The 21572-nt window shown below is 48.4% G+C and overlaps 1 protein-coding gene and 1 pseudogene across 2 annotated transcripts; both read left to right on the top strand.

Annotated features, from left to right (window-relative positions):
- The first annotated feature begins 2202 nt into the window (after positions 1-2202).
- LOC127340287 (uncharacterized) lies at positions 2203-17913 on the top strand (annotated as a pseudogene).
- Positions 17914-19767: 1854 nt separating this feature from the next.
- On the top strand, positions 19768-21572 carry LOC127345523 (uncharacterized). Of its 2 annotated transcripts, none has more exons than XR_007878735.2 (3): positions 19768-20118; positions 20212-20442; positions 21303-21572. XR_007878735.2 is itself a non-coding variant. In XM_051372006.2 (3 exons), exons 1-3 carry the CDS (start codon positions 20098-20100, stop codon positions 21403-21405), a joined length of 363 nt encoding a protein of 120 aa, XP_051227966.1. In that variant the 5' UTR covers positions 19772-20097; the 3' UTR covers positions 21406-21572. The 2 variants fall into 2 exon arrangements, 1 of the variants encoding a protein (XP_051227966.1); XM_051372006.2 differs by having other exon boundaries at positions 19772-20126.

The following is a 21572-nucleotide window of genomic DNA, read 5'->3' as shown; positions in this document are numbered from 1 at the left end:
CACGGTGTGGTTATGGGCAGAGAGTTGGAGAGAGAAAGGCAAAAAGGGGATCCGGAATGAGTGGAGGAGGAAGAAGACGTTAAAGGTCGTCAGTCTTGGTGGGCCCCATGACGTGGACAGGCCACGCGGCGCACAGGCAAGGCGGGGGTTCGGAACGTTACGATCCCCCGGGGGAATCTGATCATTTTCCTTTCCAGATTCCGCGAAGTGGCAGGAATACGCGCGCCGCCACGCCAATCCCGCAGGCTCGCTGGACAGCCACACCCCGTGCCCTCCTCCACCTCCCACTAATCGCCTCGGCTGATTTGTTGACTAGCCACCTCCGCCCTCCTGTGATCATGCCAGGCTCCATGCGAGCACGGCCGTCGGCCGGCGTCCCTAGAGCGGTGTGTCTCTTCAAGTTTGGTTCTCCTAGTCCAGGTTCAGCTCGTCTAGTACTCCCCTCTGAGCTAGGTAATGCATGTTCAGATATGATCCAATCTCATTGTGTTCCATTAAACTTATTTGTGGCCTGTCAAGAATGATTTCATAATTTGGTCTAATTTGAAGGAAATAGCCAACTAGTACTTTCTTCGGACTCTATTTGTATTTGCTTTTATTTACTCCAATGCTTGTACCAATTTTTATAAGGGGTCGTTTGGTATCCATCATTTCGGCTTGGAATCCTGTAATTCATTTTGGAATTCCATAGGTGGGCTGTTTGGTTGTCACAGAATTGGGCCGTCATTTCATTTAGGAAATCCAGCAAAATGATGCCATGGGTAAACACAATTCCAAGCTGAGACTTGTCATTTGTGTTTCTCTATGAAAGCCATTTACAAATTCTATATTGAATTCTGTTGTCATTTGCAATTCTGTGGCAACCAAACAAGTGTCTATTTCTGGAATTACAATGTAAATGAAATGAATACATGTATTCATTTCAAAATGCTACAAACGAAATGAAAGTCTGGCTTCCAAACGACTTCTAAGGGTTTTTAGTACTCACTCCGCCCATAAAAAATGTCTTTAAAGTTATATATCAACACACTCTAAGACATCTAGATACATGCCTATCTTGATGAGACATCATTTTATGAGTTTTTGGCCCGGGGTTTGCTCCAATCCTGGCTCCGCCACTGGTAGAAGAAACCCTTTGCCTCGTAAGTATAAAAAATACAGTATCAAGTACGAATGCTTTCTGTGCACAACGCTCTACAAAATAATTGTGATTACTCAATGATCTTCAGAAGTCTCCTGTCGCAATGGTATAGTTTATGCTCCACTATCAGACACTGAGCAGAGTTGCTGATCTGCACAAGCCTCCCATATTTCTGGAAGGCCTGTCTCGGCTTTTCTTAGCACTGCATCTCATGTTCATCTCGTATCTTGATTGTTTGTCCTTATAATTTGGGAGCTAACCGCTTGACCCAACAAAATACTCAGCATCACACGAGGCAGCCATGTCCATTTCCAGAAAGACTGCAGAACGTTTAATTTCCCTGCCAAAAGTATTAATTCAGGAAATTAGCGGATTAATCAATGGACTAATCCAAGGTAGATCATGCATGGAAAACGATGGAGCTTATTTTGCTGGTGCTCTGTCAATTGCCATGTGTGTGGATATGGATAACTGTTGCTGTAAAACAATTAATCAGTGATGTGGCTCTGTCGCCGGCTAGCGACATCAGAGAAAACGAGAGCGAAAACAAAGAGTGTGAATTAGATCGACCGTTCCATGGAAAATTAAACAAGAGATCAGACCTAGGTAGTTAGCTAAACCTATGATTTTTCTGGTAAAGATTAGCATTTAGCTAGCTGCTTCATTAGGTGAGGTACTTATCCTTGGCTCGCTTTGTAGATGCTCACCACCAAATAGAACATCATAGTACGTTTCCATCACCGATCGATGGTGAGATCCAAGTGGCACGTGTTACGCGTTGCGCACGGTTTAGATCAGCGTTAGCTTCAGCGCTGCCGGCCCTTGAGCCCTCCCTGTTCCTCCCCTGCTTCGCCGCCGCCGGAGGGGCCGCCGGCGAAGCCGCGCGCGCCTCAAGGACTGTGGCGGCGGGGCGGTTTCCTCTCTGGCTCCTCGCGTTCCCGGCGCGTGGGACGCTGCTGACGGCAGCGAGGTTACGGGCGGCGCGCGGCGGCTCTTCTCGGCGTTGAGGTCGCTGCGGGAGTACGTGTCGGAGGTGAAGGCGGCGGTCGGCGGCTGGCGCCATGGGCGGGCCCCGTTCTGGGCCTGCTAGGGCCGTGCGGGCCGCGGGCGCTTCGGGCGCTGTGGCGGCGCGATGCTGGCCTGGCCCTAGTCCGGGAGGGCTGCCCGGCGGCGGCTCTGGGTTGGCCACGAGGTGCTGCGTGAAGACAGTGGTGGCGGCGTTGTTGCTGCGGGTTGTCCGCGGCTCGGTGTTGCTGCGGTGCGCCGAGGTGTGCCGTCGCCGGCATGTGAAGGCCAGGGAGGGCGCGGCGTGCCCCTGGGAGGAGGAGCTGGGTGAGGGGAGCGGCGGGACGGCGGCCCCGGAATCCTTGGTGGTGCGGCAGCGGTGGTGGCCGCGTGGGCGGCATGGCGGCCGAGCTCTTGTCTGCGGTCTTCGGCGTTCGTTCTCGAGCCCCGAGTTGGTGTTGGTCGGCGTCCCCTCTATGTGGCGTTCCGGCGGCGCCCTCGGTGCTCTCCGGCGGTGCTCCTTTGGCTACAGGCGCGTTGCTCCGGGGGTTGCGATCTGGCGGTTGCAGGTAGTGGTCTGTGCCGGTCCTTGTTGGGCGGGCGCGAGTTTTTGGGACTCTTCGCTGGGCGAAAGCTTTGTCTTGGTGGCCGGCCAGAACCGACGACGGTGACCCCCGTGGGCCGCATCCTTCTTGAAGGCGTCGTGGAAGCGGGTGTCTCCTGATCTCCGCCCGGGTTCTCCAGGGGAAACCCTAGATCCCTCGCGGGATCGGGCGTGGGAGGCGCTCTTGTGTCGCTTTGCCTCTTGGGGCCTCGCTTTGGACGTCCACCGAACATAAGGGTTTGTGGAGTGTTTTGGTGGTTTCTGCGGAGGCGGGTTCGTCTTCGGCCAGGTGGGGCGCGGCCTTGGGGCCGGCGTGGTAGTTGGAGCGGTGGCTCCGGTCTTTCGCCTCCGCCTGTTGCGTTGAGTGTGGTGTCGACTTGGTTGGTCGTCGACCCGTGTGGAGCGCAGCCTCGGGGCTGGCGTGTGATGTCGTGTTTTAACGATTTTTCGGCCAGTTTTCCTCATAAACGGGCCAACTCTTTTCTCCTATATCAATGAAAGGCAAAGATTTTGCCTCGTTTAAAAAAAAAAGATCAGCGTTAGCTTCCATCTTCTCGATCGGTTGCAAAGTGCTGCTTTTCAAGCTCTTTCTCCCTCACATATACTTGTGACATGTAACAATTTTACCACCAAAACTATGCAATAAAAGTAAAGCAACTATGCAATAAAAGTAAAGCCATGTGCATCTGGGGCTAAGCTTCGTTTCGAAAAATAATAATTTTACCACCAAATAGAGTTGAGGTTATAATATCTGTTAGGGAATGATACCACACAATTTTAGGTTTTTTTTGTTAGAATACAAGTTGTATTAGGTATAAGAGTCCTAGTCGGTTTGTTATAGGCTATGTCAGTGCGTCTAGGCCCTCATATATATCTCTTGTAACCGGCACAATATTGTTATCGATTATTACTCTATATAATTTTACATGGTATCAGAGCTATCTCCCGCGTCCGCTTCCTTCGTTGCGTCGGGAGCGTCCTCTACATCATCACCCATCCCTCCTCCTCACGCTATTTCCGTTCCGGTACGTACTAATAATCATACCATGCGCACACGTAGCAAATCCGGTTTTCGTTTACCCGCCAAAGATCGTCTAAATCTAACTGCATCTCTATCTTCTTCCTCCATTACAAAATCCTAGAAATCAGCTCTCCTAGATCCTAATTGGGCCCCATCCATGAAAGATGAATATGATGCTCTCATTCAAAATAACACATGGTAACTAGTTCCTCGTCCATCAAACACTAATATAGTATCCAGCAAATGGGTTTTTAGGCACAAATTTAATTCCAATAGAAGTCTTGCTCGCTACAAAGCTCGATGGGTATGTCGTGGTTACTCTCAACAACACGTCATTGATTATGATGAGACTTTCTCTCCAGTTGTCAAACCCAGCACTATTCGTACTGTACTTAGCATTGCCGTCTCTTCTTCTTCACCCATCCATCAACTTGATGTCAAAAACGCTTTTCTTCATGGATCTCTTCAAAAAATAGTTTGTTGTCAACAACCTCTTGGTTTTGAAAATTCCTCATATCCTAATCATGTTTGTCTTTTTGAAAAATCTCTCTATGGTCTTAAACAAGCACCACGGGCTTGGTTTCAACGTTTTTCTACTTATGCTCAAACAATTGGTTTCACTCCTTCACGTTCTGACACTTCCCTCTTCATCTTTCATCACAATACCGACACAGCTTATCTTCTTCTCTATGTTGATGATATTATTCTCATAGCTTCTTCCCAACACTTTTTAGATCATATTATCTCTCTTCTCCCCAAAGAAATTTCTATGTCCGATTTAGGTCTTCTTCATCACTTCTTAGGTATTGCTGTCATACGTGACTCCTATGGTCGTTTCTTGTCTCAACGTCAGTACACTCTCGATCTTCTTTCTCGTGCGGGTATGCTTGATTGCCAACCGTCTCGTACTCCTGCTGATACAGGTTCCAAACTTTCTGCAGACGGTGATCCCTTTTCTGATCCTTCTCTCTATCGTAGTCTCACCGGCGCCCTCCAGTATCTTAATCTTAATTGTCCTGAAATTTCTTTTTCTGTTCAACAAGCCTGTTTACACATGCATGATCCTCGTGTTCCACACTTCAACCATGTCAAACGTATTCTTCGGTATCTCTAAGGCACAATAATTTATGTATTCATATAAACACATCCTCTCCCACCTCTTTGACAGCTTACTCTAATGCAGACTGGCCTGGTTGCCCCGATACTAGACGGTCCACATCCGGATTTTGTGTTTTCTTGGTAACTATTTGGTTTCTTGGTCTTCAAAAAGGCAGGTCACAGTCTCTCGCTCGTCAGCCGAAGCTGAGTATCGCGTTGTGGCTCTTGTGGTTGCTGAAACAGTTTGGTTGCGCCAGTTGCTGTCGGAGCTGCACCGTCCTATTGACCAAGCTACTATTGTTTATTGTGATAATATTTCAGCTGTTTACATGTCAGGGAATCCTATTCAACACCATCGCACCAAGCATATAGAGATTGACATTCATTTTGTTCGAGAGAAGGTCGCTCTCGGTCAAGTTCGTGTTCTATACGTGCCTACTTCTCAATTTGCTGATATCTTTACTAAAGGCCCTGCGACTACTCCGTTTCAAGACATTTGGTTCAGTCTCAATTTCATCGAGCCTACTGTTGATGTTATCACCAGAATTTGACCGAGTCAGAGGTGGGCCGCGATCAAGATGGGCTTGAAGAATATACATGGAAGGGATACATGAATCGGTCTTGTATGCAAAGTTTGGCCTAGTTCGCCCGAGTATCTGTAATATAGTAGGATACGTATCGATTAGATAGAGTTCGGCTCGTGCCCGGTTGGGATTATTCCCACGTTAGAAAGTCTACGGACTATAAATATGTATCTAGGGTTTATGAAATAAACAACAATCACGTTCACCACAAACCAATCTAGGCGCATCGCCAACTCCCTTGTCTCGAGGGTTTCTTCCGGGTAAGCATCATGCTGCCTAGATCGCATCTTGCGATCTAGGCAGTACACGTTTATCCGCTGTTCATGCGTTGCTCGTACTGAAGCCTTTTTGATGGCGAGCAACGTAGTTATCTTAGACGTGTTAGGGTTAGCATTGTTCATCGTATCATATGCTATCGTCGTGCAACCCTGAGACGTCTAGCCGCCCTTACGCCTATCTTAGGTGTAAGGGCGGCACCCCGCTTGATCATTATTTAGTAGATCCGATCCGTTATGATTGCTCATTGTTCTCCAAGGATTAGTTTAATATCTGCATAGTTAGGCCTTACAAACGGGTTGAAGGATCCAGTGGCGCGTAGGGTGTAGTTTGCTAGCCCTAGACAGGATGTTCCGGGGATCAACCTCGTGTTGGTTTTTAGGCCTTGTCTAGGGTCGGTTTACGATCACCGTGCGTGGCCGCCAGGCTCAATCACGAGTAGGATGTTCCGATTATGTGGTGAAAACCCTAAATCGTAGTAGGTCGTATTAGCTTTATTCTGATCAAGCAGGACCACCATATATTCGTACACCTCGTACGAATCATGGGTGGATCGGCTCTTTGAGCCGATTCACAGGACAACCTGAGAGCCGATCGAGGCTCGTATTTAATGTTTACGTGTATGCCATGCAGGAAACTAAGCGAGGCACATCCATCACCTTCCTGACCAGGTATAGGTCAGGTGGCACGCCCTTGCACCAGCATCGGACGTGCGTGCCGAGTCTTTGCGGGCCGTCGCTCGGAGGGACCAGGGCCAGCCGCAGTCCTGGGAGCCTCCCGGCTCTACTGTGTTGCCCGTCGCTGCTCGCCGGTGGGTTTCTGACCGCAACACATTCTGGCACGCCCGGTGGGACAATCTTCAACATCAACCGCATCGCCATCTACATCTGAGATGGCGGAAGGCACCCCAGTCACGTACGAGGATCTGACCGAGGAGCTCAAGAAGAAGTATGACGAGGTCAAAGCAATCCTCGAAGCCGACCTCATCGGCTCTTTTCACAGAACCCGCTCACATGGCATCAGGTGGAAAGGGTTCTCACCTGAAGGCGCGCTCGATGGAGTGGACCTGTCCGCCCCGTCAGAAGAACGCACCAGGTCCCTGCGTCAGGAGATTAACTTCATGGTAGCTCACTCGCTGCACCGCCATTCTGAGAGCCTGGTGAACACTTTGGAGCGTGTCGCTCTTCGGGTGATCCAGGAAATCATGAGGCATCAGTACTCTCCGTCAGGACCAGCTCTCGGGACTTACCAAGGAGAAATGCCACTCCAGTCCCGTCCACCGCTGCCATTCGCGTTGGCAGCACCAGAAGTGCCGAATTCACCGGCATACGTCGTCTACAAGATCGGTGGTGACCCTAGTGACTACCAGTTCTTGCATGAGGCGCCTAAGGAGATCCCTCACGGATACACGTGCACATACGTGCGCATCGCAGAATCGGGCGCTCACAAACCAGATCGCAACAAAGAGGACTTCTGGAACAACAGGAGGAACTTCGGGAACAGATCTTGAGAAGCAGACGTGGCTAGCTAAGTATGCCACTCCGAAAAACCTCCAGAGCTCAGCTCCTGCAGTTGGCTCAGAGCTGGAAAAGCAAGCATGGCTGGCTAAGTATGCCACTCCGGCGAATCTTCAGAGTTCGACTCCTGCAGCCAGCACCGCGGATCAGATCAGTACCATCCTGAGAGACCAGTTCGGCATGGTGCCGAAAAGGAGGACAATCGGCTATTCCAAGCCGTACCCCAACGAGTACGAGTTGATCCCGCTACCACCCAAATATCGGCTCCCTGATTTCTCCAAGTTTAATGGATCAGATGGTTCCAGCTCCATCGAGCATGTGAGCCGATATTTGGCACAGCTGGGCACGATCTCAGCATCGATGAGCTGCGTGTGAGGTTCTTCGCAGTCCCTCACAGGATCGGCTTTCGGGTGGTACACATCGCTGCCACCAGACTCAATCCGGACTTGGAAGCAGTTGGAAGAGCAGTTCCACATGCAGTATCACTCAGAGGCTTCCGAGGCTGGCATTGCCGATTTAGCACAAGTACGTCAGAAGCGCGGAGAAACAGTGTCAGAATACGTCCAGCGCTTCAGGACCGTTAGGAACCGATGCTATTCGGCTCGTGTGACTGAAAAAGAAGCAGTCGAGTTGGCGGTGGTGGGTCTCGCATCACCGATCAAGGACGTGGCCTCCCAAGCAGACTACCCTTCACTGACGCACATGGTGCAGAAGCTGTCAGTATATGAACAACGCCACCCAGATGTATACCAGGATAAATTCAAGCGTGCGGTGGTCCTGGTTGAGGCAGATGAAGACGAAGGCTCTGCGGGAGATCAAGAGGTAGCAGTGGCTGAATGGACTCGGGGGGCAAGCCCCGTGTCCTGCAAGTGGGTTAAGCCACAAGGTCCTCCCAGAGGGTTTGACTTCGACGTTACCAAAGCTGAGCAGATTTTCGACCTCTTACTTAAGGAGAAGCAGCTAAAGGTACCCGAAGGCCACAAGATCCCCACGGCGCAGGAGCTGAATGGAAAGCCATACTGCAAGTGGCATAACACGTTCACCCATGCCACCAACGACTGCAGGGTGTGGCGGCAGCAAGTCCAAATGGCGATAGAACAAGGGCGTCTAATTTTCAGCCAGTACGCCATGAAAGTCGACACACACCCTTTCCCCGCCGTTAACATGGTGGAGTGCACTTACCCTGGAGGGTGCCAGCCAGGATTCTCATTCAATATCAACATGGTAGGGCCTGGACACCACTCTGGTAAGGACGGAGACGAGGGCAGCTGCTCTCGTAGCAAGGACACAGAGGAAGCCGTTTCACGTGATCGGCTCCGTCACGATGGCAAGCGCTACATCACAGAGGGAGAAGTGAGGAATGTGAGATATCAGCGACCTCTCTCTGATCACCTCCTCAACAAGTATGTGAGTCAATATGACCAACGCCGACGACCCAACGACGATGGTGAAAGAGATCGTCTGGCTGGGGACACCAGGAGACATCGTCGGCATGATCGCGACGAGGAGAGATATGAGCGCCATGCCAAGGAAAAGTCAGGAGAGCAAGACGACGAGGATAGGCACTGGGACTGTCCCTTCTTCAGACACTGTTGGGATTCAGGAATGAGCCGATTGCCTACAATCGGCAACTGCCCAGAATGTAGGCAGAAGAGGAAGGATGCAGCTAACGTGTCCGTGTTCAAACGTCTAGGGCCTCTCCCGCCTCGGAACAAGCACGCTGAGTCCTCTCGGGTGGAAGATCTCGAGGAGTTGGAAGACGATGAAGAAGAAGAAGATAAGTACCACCGGCCAAGGTGGTGCCCTGATGGACTCAGCCGTTCCCAAAAGCGTAGGGTTCAGCGGCTATGTGGTTTGGAGGAAGCCGAAATGTTATACCTGCACACGTTGAGGAAGGCGCGGCCTGATCTGGCCGCTAAAATTCAGCGAACCCTGGACGAAGAAGGTCGGCCACAAAGGAAAGAGTGGCGCCCCAGACAAAAGAAAGCCGATGATGAAACATCGGCTGGCACAAACATGGTGTTCATCCTTCCGACGGAGTTTAGTGCTCCAGGATTAGACGAAGCACCTGTGGCACAACTTGACTGCGGCCCACGGCCAGTTATCTTTGAGAAGCCACGAGAAAGAAGCTACAGACATCTGAAGGCCCTGTACTTGCGAGGTTATATCGATGGGCAGCCTGTCAACAAGATGCTGGTGGACACCGGAGCGGCAGTCAACATTATGCCATACTCCATGCTACGTCGGTTGGGATGCTCTAGCTCGGATCTGATCAAGACCAACGTGACATTGAGCGATTTCAACGGCCAAGCGTCTGACGCACAAGGTGTTCTGAACGTGGATCTGACCGTAGGAAGGAAAACCATCCCTACGACGTTCTTTATTGTCGATAGCAAGAGCACCTATGCTGTCCTGCTAGGAAGAGATTGGATCCACGCCAACTGTTGCATTCCATCCACGATGCACCAATGCGTAATACAGTGGGATGGAGATGAAGTAGAGGTCGTCCATGCAGATGACTCAGCCGAGATTTCAACGGCTGGCATGAACGCTTGGGAGACAACAGGCCAAGAGCCACTCTCAGGCATCAATTTGGACGACTGCGAGCGCATCGACGTGACGAAGGACGGGGTTAGGCTGGTCTTATCCACCGGTCTGACCGTATAGCAAGAACAAACCTATGGACAAACGTGGCGAGGCCGATCCTTGGGATCGGCCCCAAAGATCTATGGAGGAACATTGCAAAACCTTCATTGAGCAATTCAGTCAACGTGGAGGCCGATTCCAGCAATCGGCCAAAATTATCCTCACCATACGTTCTGCCTGGGTTCAACGTCGATCTAATGGGCAGCAGTTTTACGTCGGCTGATGAGAGTCAACATTAGTCCTAACGGAGCCGACGTTCAAATACAGTGTCTTGACTAACTACAGAGCCGATATCCGCAGTTACCTGACAGATTCGGCTCGGGGGGCACCTAATCAGATGAACATATGCGATACATGTGCAGTGAAATATTGGGGGCCGATAGAAAAATCGGCCAGTAAAAAAAAATTTCATGGTATACAGCCGATGCACGGACATCGACTTTAGAGCTAAGAAACAAAGCCGATGCACAGCCATCGACTCTAGTACAATTACACAGGATCTATCCGCTGCGTGTTCAAGACGCGGATTTTCACCTAGTCGGTCTTCAGTTCAGCTTCGAGGCCTTCTGCTTCTTTGAGGGAGTGAACAATGAGAGCTTCCTCAGTTGCAACGAGCCGATTTTGGTGCCCGAACTTTCTCTTCGAGGACTTCCGACCCTTTACGCCAGTTCAGCAGTACTGTCAGAAGCGTCAGTTTTGGCATGCAAGGCAGCCTTTTGCTCATTAAGCCGTTGGTGTTTCGTCTACAATATCGGCTTTCAACGGAAGAAGAGGCGATCGATGGGGGCAAGTTTGGCTGGCTCGGCATGGTGGCTGTCTCAGAATTACCTGGGTTCAAAGCCCTTTGTCTGATCTGTGCATCCTCACCGCTATTCTCGCCTTGACTGAGGCTCGGGGGGCAGCTGGCCTGGTAGATGCTCTGTTTTAGGAGACGATTGGGGTGTCATCGGCTGGTCCTTCGTCGCAACCTTCTTCAAAAATCGGAATTCATGCAAAAGAGGATCACTGGAGCTGGTGGGAGGAATTTAAGGGCTCTCTTGAAGGCAAGGGTCTTCCACATTATCCACCAGAATCAGTTGAAGAGTTGAAGGATAGATTGTGAAGAACCGATGCGTTGCTATCGGCTCATTGAGCATTGGCTAAGTGAACAATCGGCAAAGTCAGTATGAGGGGGAATCGGCTAAATTAGCTTAAAGGAAATCGGCAAAATCAAACTGGGAGAAATTCTTCATTGATAAATAGGATTTCTTACATAAAGGGCTGATTGCTCTCAAAAGGAAATACTAGGGGGTACATTGCCCCATCTACTACTGCTGATCCTATGCTAAGGGTCCTATCTACGGGCCGTCGCTGCCCTCGTCGTCGCCGTCGTCGCCGCTGTCGGCGCTACTCCCGGCGGGCTCGTCGTCGCTGCTGCAGCGGCCGCCGGCCGGGCCCTCGTTGTCCTCGTCCTCCTCGTCAGCGTCGTCGTCGGCCGCCGTCGGTCGCTGAGGTTCCCCGGCCAGGGGCAGAAGCGCTTGGCCGGCGGTTCATCGGAGGAGGTGTCCTCCTCCTCCTCCTTCTCCTCCTCCTCCTCCTCCTCGGGGGAGGTGAAGTCATCACAGGAGAAGCGATCGTCATCGCTCTCCTCCTCCGTTTCCCCGTCGGCAAGGAAGCGGAGGTCACTTTCCCCGTCGGTCGAGGACTTGTCGTCCTCAGACCAGACGGAGAAATCGTGACTGGATTCCTCCCCGGCTTCGATGGCGCGGCGGATGTTGGCCGCATGGGCCTCCTCCGGGTTCCACTCCGGCGTCGGCTCGCGGGAGGAGGAGGATTGGATGGAAAGACCCGATGAGACAGAGGAGGAAGAAGACATGGTGGCGCAGGAGGGCTTTTAGAATGCTAATGCGAAGGGGATGAAGAAGCAAACTGTTTGGAGCGGTTAAATAAAAGGGGATATAGTGGAGATTCAATGCCACAGCAGTTTCCGAGGAAGTGGTGCCCAAAAAAAAAATTGCCAGGTCACGCGGAGAAGTTGAGAAGGCAAGGCATCATGATGAAGGATACTGCGACGGTTCTGCCACGACATGACCCGACGAAGAGAAAGCAGAGTGATTTTGGAATTATCAATTCCAAAACCAGGGGGGCATGTGTTATCACCAGAATTTGACCGAGTCAGAGGTGGGCCGCGATCCAGATGGGCTTGAAGAATATACATGGAAGGGATACATGAATCGGCCTTGTATGCAAAGTTTGGGCTAGTTCGCCCGAGTATCTGTAATATAGTAGGATACGTATCGATTAGATAGAGTTTGGCTCGTGCCCGGTTGGGATTATTCCCACGTTAGAAAGTCTACGGACTATAAATATGTATGTAGGGTTTATGAAATAAACAACAATCACGTTCACCACAAACCAATCTAGGCGCATCGCCAACTCCCTTGTCTCGAGGGTTTCTTCCGGGTAAGCATCATGCTGCCTAGATCGCATCTTGCGATCTAGGCAGTACACGTTTATCCGCTGTTCATGCGTTGCTCGTACTGAAGCCTTTTTGATGTCGAGCAACGTAGTTATCTTAGACGTGTTAGGGTTAGCATTGTTCATCGTATCATATGCTGTCGTCGTGCAACCCTGAGACGTCTAGCCGCCCTTACGCCTATCTTAGGTGTAAGGGCGGCACCCCGCTTGATCATTATTTAGTAGATCCGATCCGTTATGATTGCTCCTTGTTCTCCAAGGATTAGTTTAATATCTGCATAGTTAGGCCTTACAAACGGGTTGAAGGATCCAGTGGCGCGTAGGGTGTAGTTTGCTAGCCCTAGACAGGATGTTCCGGGGATCAACCTCGTGTTGGTTTTTAGGCCTTGTCTAGGTTCGGTTTACGATCACCGTGCGTGGCCGCCAGGCTCAATCACGAGTAGGATGTTCCGATTATGTGGTGAAAACCCTAAATCGTAGTAGGTCGTTTTAGCTTTATTCTGATCAAGCAGGACCACCATATATTCGTACACCTCGTACGGATCATGGGTGGATCGGCTCTTTGAGCCGATTCACAGGACAACCTGAGAGCCGATCGAGGCTCGTATTTAATGTTTACGTGTATGCCATGCAGGAAACTAAGCGAGGCACATCCATCACCTTCCTGACCAGGTATAGGTCAGGTGGCACGCCCTTGCACCAGCATCGGACGTGCGTGCCGAGTCTTTGCGGGCCGTCGCTCGGAGGGACCAGGGCCAGCCGCAGTCCTGGGAGCCTCCCGGCTCTACTGTGTTGCCCGTCGCTGCTCGCCGGTGGGTTTCTGACCGCAACAGTTGATACTGCGGGGGTTGTTAGAATACAAGTTGTATTAGGTTTAAGAGTCCTAGTCGGTTTGTTATAGGGCTAGGTTGGTGCGCCTAGGCCCTCATATATATCTCTTGTAACCGGCACAATATTGTAGTCGATTATTACTCTATACAATTTTACATTTTTCACTGTCTTCTTTTGGATGGTGAGACATCGATTACATCCTGAGTAGATCGTAACCGCTCTATCCTCGCTTTGTTGAAGGCCTAGCGTTGGTCAAGGACGTGTGGAGTTTTGTATCCGGCAGATGCGGTTCATCTTCATGTTTTGATCACCGGGGATAGTTGCTACTCTGTTATTTTGGTCCTTCGAGGCCTTATCACGACACCTTCCCGTCCATGTACTACAACAAGCTCTATTTCGACAAGCTTTACCTGATCCCCATGATGGAGGGGCGAGGACGGCAGTGGGCTTTTAGCTCGCTACAGTCTTCGCTAGACCGTCTAAAGACCTACTCCCTCCGTTCTGAAATAGTCTACATTCTAGCTCCAAAATTTGTTCTGAAATACTCTACATTCTAGCTTTTAGTCAACAACAACACTGAAAACGAGGTGGTTTTACTCTTTTTATTGGATGTTGTTATTTTCAATGTAGGTTGGATTGGTTGTTCAAATATCTAAGTAGTACTAATAAATGCACTACTAATTTATCTCATTTTTTCTATAATGTAGACTAAATCAGAATGGAGGGAGTATTTGTAATTTGTACTCCCACCGTTCCAGTGGTTAGGCCTACGCATATCCCTAGGTGGTTAATTTGACTGACATAATACAAATTGTATAATATAATAATTATACATTAGGAAGTACTATAATATCCGAGCTTTCTAATGATATATGTTTTATATATAACTTGTACTCCCTCCATTTTTTTTACAGGGCGTATCTCACGTGTCCCTTGGCCCAAGGTGCTCGACGATAGGAGGAAACAAACAGGCGATTGTGCTGCGATTAAGAAGGAGATACGCCTAATTATATCCGAAAACAACGCTTTGTAACCTCCCCGGCGAGTAAAAAGGAAGAAACCAGCGCATGCATTGGTGGAGCCGGTTTTGGAGCGAAAAATTAGCGAGTTTCCTTCGCCCCGCGCAGTTTCCTTCTCCTTCGCGCGATCAGCGAAAATGGCGATCGGAATTTCGCCTCCAAAATAGAAAGCTCCCGCCGATGATGCCCGCTTCCAAAATCCAAATTCCGCCTCCAATTAGACGCTGCAAATCTGCTCGTTTTATACCGATGGAGATCGGCACTCGAACAGACGGCACACAACCTCTCTCGTTCTTGTCGTTCCAATGGCGCATCCACCTCAAGGCGAAGAAGATCGCCGGCCTCCTCCTCTTGGCCTTCGTGGCCTTTCTCGGGTGGCCTTCCAACCAAGATCGCCGACGCCAGGAGGACTTCCACCTCTTGGTCTTGCAGGACGAGGATCGCTGCCTTCCTTCTCCATTGGTACGGCTTCCTTCGAGCGGGTGGCGGCGACTCCATCAACCTTCCCACGGCGACGCGTCGGCCTACCCCGGCCATCTCGCCCTCCGGCACCTAATGAGGCCGGTTCGTCTAACTGGGGCACCTCCATCGGCGGCGGGAGTGGCAGTGCCGGCAGCGCACGTTCTTCTTTCGTGGGTTTTAGTCTGGCTAATGGTGGCGGCGGTATCTCGTTTGGCGGCAGCGACTCCATGGGCTTCAACCTCAACAGCGGCACTGGTGGCATTGGTGGCAGCAGAACAGGTGAACCCTAAACCCTACTTTTCCTTTCGGTCTGCAACTTGTGTACTGGGATTGGGACTGTTCTCTTGTAGTTCTACTCTAGTTGTGTACTGGACTAGCTTTTAGATGATCTAGAAAGCATGTTTAAACCGTTGTTGGCATGATCTCGCACAGTCTCCAGTGCTGGCGATCTATATACAGAGATGGACAGACTGATCTTGTTGCAACTACATGCTTATCCTGAAATTACAAAGCATCTTGTTGAACACACATGCTGATCTTGTTGCAACTACATTCATTACAAAGCATCTGTTAGTTAGTTCAGGCCGTTAACATGGCCACCACTTTTGTTTTCAAAAAAATTGAGTAGGTCTTTACTTGAAGAACCACTTTGCATCCACGGTGAGTAGGTTTTTATGTTGCAATTGTGTTTGATTGGTACAGGAAGAACCACTAGCAGTGGCCAATTTGAAGACACACTTTTGTTTGGAACATCGTTGAAAGCCTGACCAAAGTTTGTATGATCCCTGATTGAAATGTTTGTGAAAGCTACTGTCTGTTTCCTAGCCAGCTAGCTAACTAACTATCTGACATCTGTTTTCTATACGGCAATACTGAGAGCCTGGGAAGAAAAAAGAGAGAAGTGCAAAAGGAAGCTAGCTGGCGAGCATGCTAGGTGCTCTGTTTCAGGATAACTAGAGTACATGAGCAGAGGCAGTCAGTCAAAACTAAACAGATAGACAATTAGACATTCATTTCCTTTCGGTCTGCAACTTGTGTACTGGGATTGGGACTGTTCTCTTGTAGTTCTACTCTAGTTGTGTACTGGACTAGCTTTTAGATGATCTAGAAAGCATGTTTAAACCGTTGTTGTACCCCTGGTTTTTGTAGTTTTAGATGATCTAGAACTTAGATACTGCTGGTTGTAGACGACCAGTACCATTATGGTAATGGACTAGCTTGTAGATGATCTAGAAATCATGTTTAAACCCTTGTTGTACCCCTGGTTTTTGTAGTTTTAGATGATCATGCTCTATATAATTTGCTTGTTTCAGAAATATTCAATATTTTCTCTTCTCTAATTTGCATGATCAAAGTTGGTGGACATCTCCTTGGTGGACAGAATGGCCAGCACGACATAATCTACTCAGAGAACACAACAGGTAGACATGATCACCTGTTACATGATCTATAAATCAAGTAAAATCTCATGTTTACTGTATTTGCTTTTCTGTTTGTACTAGGTATTGGTGGAAATGAGAGTACCATTGGCTACCGAGGGGTTGGATACAATCCAAATTTTGCCCATGCCAACGAATACCCTCCTAGTCAAGAGCATGTTGAAAATCAAAAAGAACCAATCGATTTGAACAAGTCTACAAGAACGCACTACAGTACAGATGACAAGCGTCAAATATATGCTGAGATCCTTGCCCGTAATGGTACTGGTAATAGGTTGAAGCATGGAGTTTCTAAAGCTGTCGCACTAGCTTGTGAATGTCCTAGAAGAATAGTGCAAAGGGTATGGCAGGAGGCCAAAAAGGGTGGCGGCATTACGGGGGTAAAAAACAATCGGAAGCTCAAATCGGGAAGGAAAAAGATAAATTTGAATATAGATGCATTGGAGGCCATCCCACCCGGAGAGAGAACAACACTAGAACAAGTTGCTGGACATTTGAATATGTCAACAAGCACTGTTTGGCGGAGGTGAGTGTTGTACTATCGAATTGTTGTCAATTTTGTACATACTATATGGACATGTCAAACTTGCGTGTGAATGATACAATGTTGCATAACTTGTTGTAGGCTGAAGACGAAGGAAATTCGACGAATAACAAGTGAATTGAAGCCCGCCTTGACTGATGCAAACCAAAGGGCTCGTGTGGAGTATGCTCTTATGCATCTTGAGCGATGTAGCATAACAGCTCTAGGTGGTATTAATCCCACATTTAGGGCTGATATGGACGTCGTTCATATTGATGAAAAATGGTTTCACCGAACGCGCAAGACACAGAACATGTACTTGAGTCACAGAGAGGAAGCACCACATCGAGAGTGTAAACATAAAAATCACATTCAAAAAATTATGTTCTTGTCCGCAATGGCTAGACCTCGGTATGATGCTCAAGGCAATTGCGTATTTGATGGCAAGATTGGGGTATGGGCTTACACAGAGTGGGTGCAAGCTCAAAAGAAAAGTCACAATAGGTTGGTACTTCTTTGTGTAAATTATGAACTTTGTGCATATTATGATTTACATTCTCCTTTGTTTGAGCATATTTGTTTGTTCTTGTTGTAGGTTGAGGGGGGCATGGGAGCTGAAGCCCGCAGATAAAGTGGACAGAGAGAAAAGTAGAGAGTACTTAGTGAAATATGTCCTACCAGCTATAAAGGCGAAGTGGCCTGAGAGTGACAGATGGAATACCATCTATGTGCAGCAGGACAATGCTAAGACACACATAAAGCCAGATGATCCGATTTTTTTGCAGGAGGCTGCTAGAGGTGGTTGGGATATTAGGATGATATACCAACCACCTAATTCTCCTGACACAAACATTTTAGATCTTGGATGGTTTGCGTCAATTCAAGCAATGTTCCATAAAAAGATGCCGAAGACCCTACCCGAGATTGTACAAAAGGTATGTACTGATCTATTCCATGGAGATAATGCCACATGTTTATATACTACAGTACTCCCTTGCTGAATAATTTGTTCTGTCATAGGTTAATCAATCCCTTGCTGAATACCCCCATCAAAAGCTTAATAGGATATGGTTGACTCATCAAGCGTGTATGAGAGAGATCATCAAGAACAAGGGGTCTATCCACTATGCAGTTCCTCACTTGAAGAAAAAAGCACTAGAGAGACAAGGACGTCTCCCTGTTCGTTTGACAGTTGATAGAGAGTATGTTGAGCAGGCTATTGAGCACTTGAAGTCAACATGATATGTAATGGCAGATTTTCATGTATGGATCAAGAATATCATGTATGGATCAAGATTGATGTGTCCATCTTTCCCATTTGTTGTCATTTGTAATGGCAGATTTTCATGTATGGATCAAGAGTAGATGCATTGTCTGTTTAACCTTGCTTAGCAAATATCTACCTCTAGGATTTTTCACCGTCACCAATGATTGATCTGGATCAAAACTTTATTTGTATATTGAGATTAGATGGGCTAAACCATTCGTGTATTACAGTAGTACCGAGTATATATAATTCAACCAAGGGCAATATAAGATATGGCATATGTATCAACAATATCATGTATGCATCAAGAATATCATGTATGGATCCGAAAGGGATCAAGAATATCATTGTAATGGAAGATTAGCATGATTGTTGTGAGTTGCCCAGATTGTCTGTCTACGAAAAAGTAGACTGTCATATATGACTCAAACCATCTATTCATAAAAACATAAACTTCACTTACATAAAACCATTACATATTCCGGCAAATCTAAACTTTCTTACATAAACTTGAAGAATATAAAACCATATATGACTCAAACCATCTATTTATAAAAACATAAACTTTCTTACATAAACTTGAAGAATATAAAACCATTACATATTCCGGCAAATCTAAAGTTGACTATCCGGCACATTATGCTCTATCTTTTCGTCCTCGAGATACATAGATGGGTTGCGACGGCACCTTATGCATATCCCTTCTTTGTTGATAGCCACCGTTGTCGCACAATCCTTGCACCAAAAGTTGTCACACAAGCAAGGATTTCCACAAGCTTCGCAACAACGCAAATCTGTTGGTACGGGAAGCCTACATCCTAAGCAAAGGAAAATCGACGGCTCACCGCGGATGCCACACTTGAGGCACATAGGTGGATAAATGCACACCTCGCAAGAAGAGGTTGGGTTGGAGGTGGTTCTCTGTACCACATTTTGCACGAGGTTACCGGTTTGGACGTACCTAGCCGAAATCCTTGCATCCGTACCTTCGACGTTCGTTGCACGATCCAATCTCTGAAATAGATCTTCAACGTTTCTATGAATCCTCTGAAATTCATCCTCGAGCTCTTCAACTTGGCCTTGCGTGATCTCCACATCGCCATCCTCAACGACTTGGACGGTATCAACCTCGCCCTCCACATCTCCTTCTACATCGACGCCGTCCACTTCTCCTTCTCCATGCACGTGTTCCATCACTCCTTCTCCATGGACGTCTTCCATCTCTCCGCTGCCATCCTTCTCCATTTGGCTTCCACCTTGTTGCTTCAAACAATAGCACAGCAAATGGGTGTACTTTTATACACCAAGGAGAGATGGAATGGGAATAGCTACGGTGTGAACAAGGATCAAAAGCTGCATGCAAACTGTACTACTCCACCATGCATGCGAAACTGTAGTCCATTCACACCTAAATAAAACTGTACTGTTCCCACCATGCATGCGGAATTGGAAGGAGAAACGCAAGTGATCACCGGCCAAATTAAAACTGTAATTAATGAGACATGCCTTCATTCTGAAAATTTGAGGGATTGGAGATACGCCCTGTAAAGAAAAAAGGAGGGAGTATTACATTGCTCAAATTGATAACCTAGGGATACGAGTAGGCCTAACCTACCGGAACGGAGGCAGTAGTATTATCTTTGTTGTTTTTTTGCACTACTACTTGATGGGAGAGGCGTTTTGGCACTCAGGTCCAGATGATCCCTATTCAGTGCGCTGGGATTCGTGATAGGTGGCCCTCGTGTGCGAATACGGTGCGGGAGAAATGCGTGTACTGAGGAAATACGAGGGGCATTAAATGAAGTGGGGCAGAGAGTACGGAGACGGGCGTTGATGCGCAGTTTGTAATGGACCAGTCGTACATGGCGATCAAACCGTGAAGGACCATGGTCCAGGTAACCGGTGGGGGGTTAAAGTGGATGTTTCTTCTTCGCGAGCGGCGGCCGGTCGATTCTAACGCGAGCGCCAACCGGGCGGCGGGGTTGGCTCTGCATCGGCGTCTACCCTCCCCTCGGGCAGCCTCGTAGAAAGTGACTGACCAGCCTCGGGCAGGCACCCTCCCCCTAGGGCACCTCAGCGTCGCAGTCGCCTCCTTTTATTTGTGGCGGCGCGCGCATCGCTCCCCCATCCGTATCGCTCTCGTTGTCAGCCGGAGAACCAACAAGCCCACCTTCGAATCTATATTCGAACGGGGAAAAAAGATAGCGATGGATTTCCCTCTGGATCCGGTGAGCAGGTTTGCAGGTTTTTCCCCCATTTTGTTTCAGTGGTAGGGTGCATACTTATCTGAGTCTAACCAGGGGGCGAATTTTGACCCGCAGTCTACCAATCTGTGATGCATGCCCAGCGGAGGTAGCCGTCTTGAGCTTGCATGGGGACGACTCTGCCAGCAGCTACGCTGGCCCCGCGGCGGCCGGTGCATCGGTGATTGGGGATCTCGCAGACGGAGCTAGTGTCGGAGATGTCGGCAGCGTGATGGGAGGCGCTGATGGCCCTGATTCCGCGCAGTCAACCGGTATCGACAATCCCCAGTCTGCTGGGTGGACGAAGAGGTAATTGCCCGAATGTCCTGACTGTACCGTGCAGCTCAAATCTCATGGGTTGGTTGTGAAATGAGAAGACAGCTAGCTGCTGGAAATGGTACCTCTCACTTGAATTTGATGACTGCATAAAAAAAGTGTAGCTTGTTTGCTGATAGAAAATGTCGTCCTGGATTCCTGTCTGTGGAGTTTGTATTCACCCAGTTTGGCAGTCCAAAATGCCTTTGCGTCTCACTATTTTTGTGATTTGTCCTACCTTGCTTAGTGATAGAAAATGTCGATCTGAATTTCTGTGATTGTTGATATAAAAAGATACAGTTGTGCATGACTTCTGGAGTGTATGTCAGGATTTAGCTTTTGCTTAGTTATATTTTTGTCTCAGCGAGACAGCGATACATCAACTTCCAAAACTGATATTTCTGGTAGTTCTAGAATGGAAATTATGTGCATATCTTCTGTGGTTCTGGGTGCTTTATATAACTTGGGGTGACGAGTAGGCAAGTATTATTTAACAGTAATGGGGTTGCATGATCTGGGCAACGTCGTTTGTCTAATATTGACTAAAACCATATTGTTGTGAAGTTCTATGTTAAGAGTAATGCTTCATCACACCAGTGAAATGTACAGTAGCATCATAGAATTACTGAATTACTACATATTTATTTGTAGAACTACTACTGAGGCAAAGAATGTTTACTACTGAATGTACAGTAGCATCATAGAATGTACAGTAGAGTCATAGAATAACTGAATTACTACATGAAAGAAGTACAGTACTCCATATTTCCAATATCCAATACTGAATTACTACTAGGGCAAAGAATTTTTTTATAACTGAAGTCTAAACTGTAGTACTGTACCTTCTTCTTCAGGCAACAGGTACAGCTCAATTTCACCTTACTTGATCAGGGAGGAATGCGAGCACTTGATCAGATAACATTCAGTCAACAGCTACAGCTCGATTTCACCACTTGATCACGAAGGGCGTCGAGCACTTGATCAGAGAGGACGGTGAGCACTTGATTAGAGAGGACGACGGGCACTTGTTCTAGGACAAAGGCGACACACGAGATGACCAGGTCGAGGAGAAGCAGAGGCCCCGCGGTGGCGCGCTGTCGAGGCGGAGCTGCTCAGCGGAGCAG

Source organism: Lolium perenne, chromosome 3 (assembly GCF_019359855.2).
Source record: "Lolium perenne isolate Kyuss_39 chromosome 3, Kyuss_2.0, whole genome shotgun sequence".
Taxonomy (NCBI): domain Eukaryota; kingdom Viridiplantae; phylum Streptophyta; class Magnoliopsida; order Poales; family Poaceae; genus Lolium; species Lolium perenne.
The sequence above is the reverse complement of the archived record's forward strand: the minus strand, read 5'-3'. Positions and strand labels throughout refer to the sequence as shown.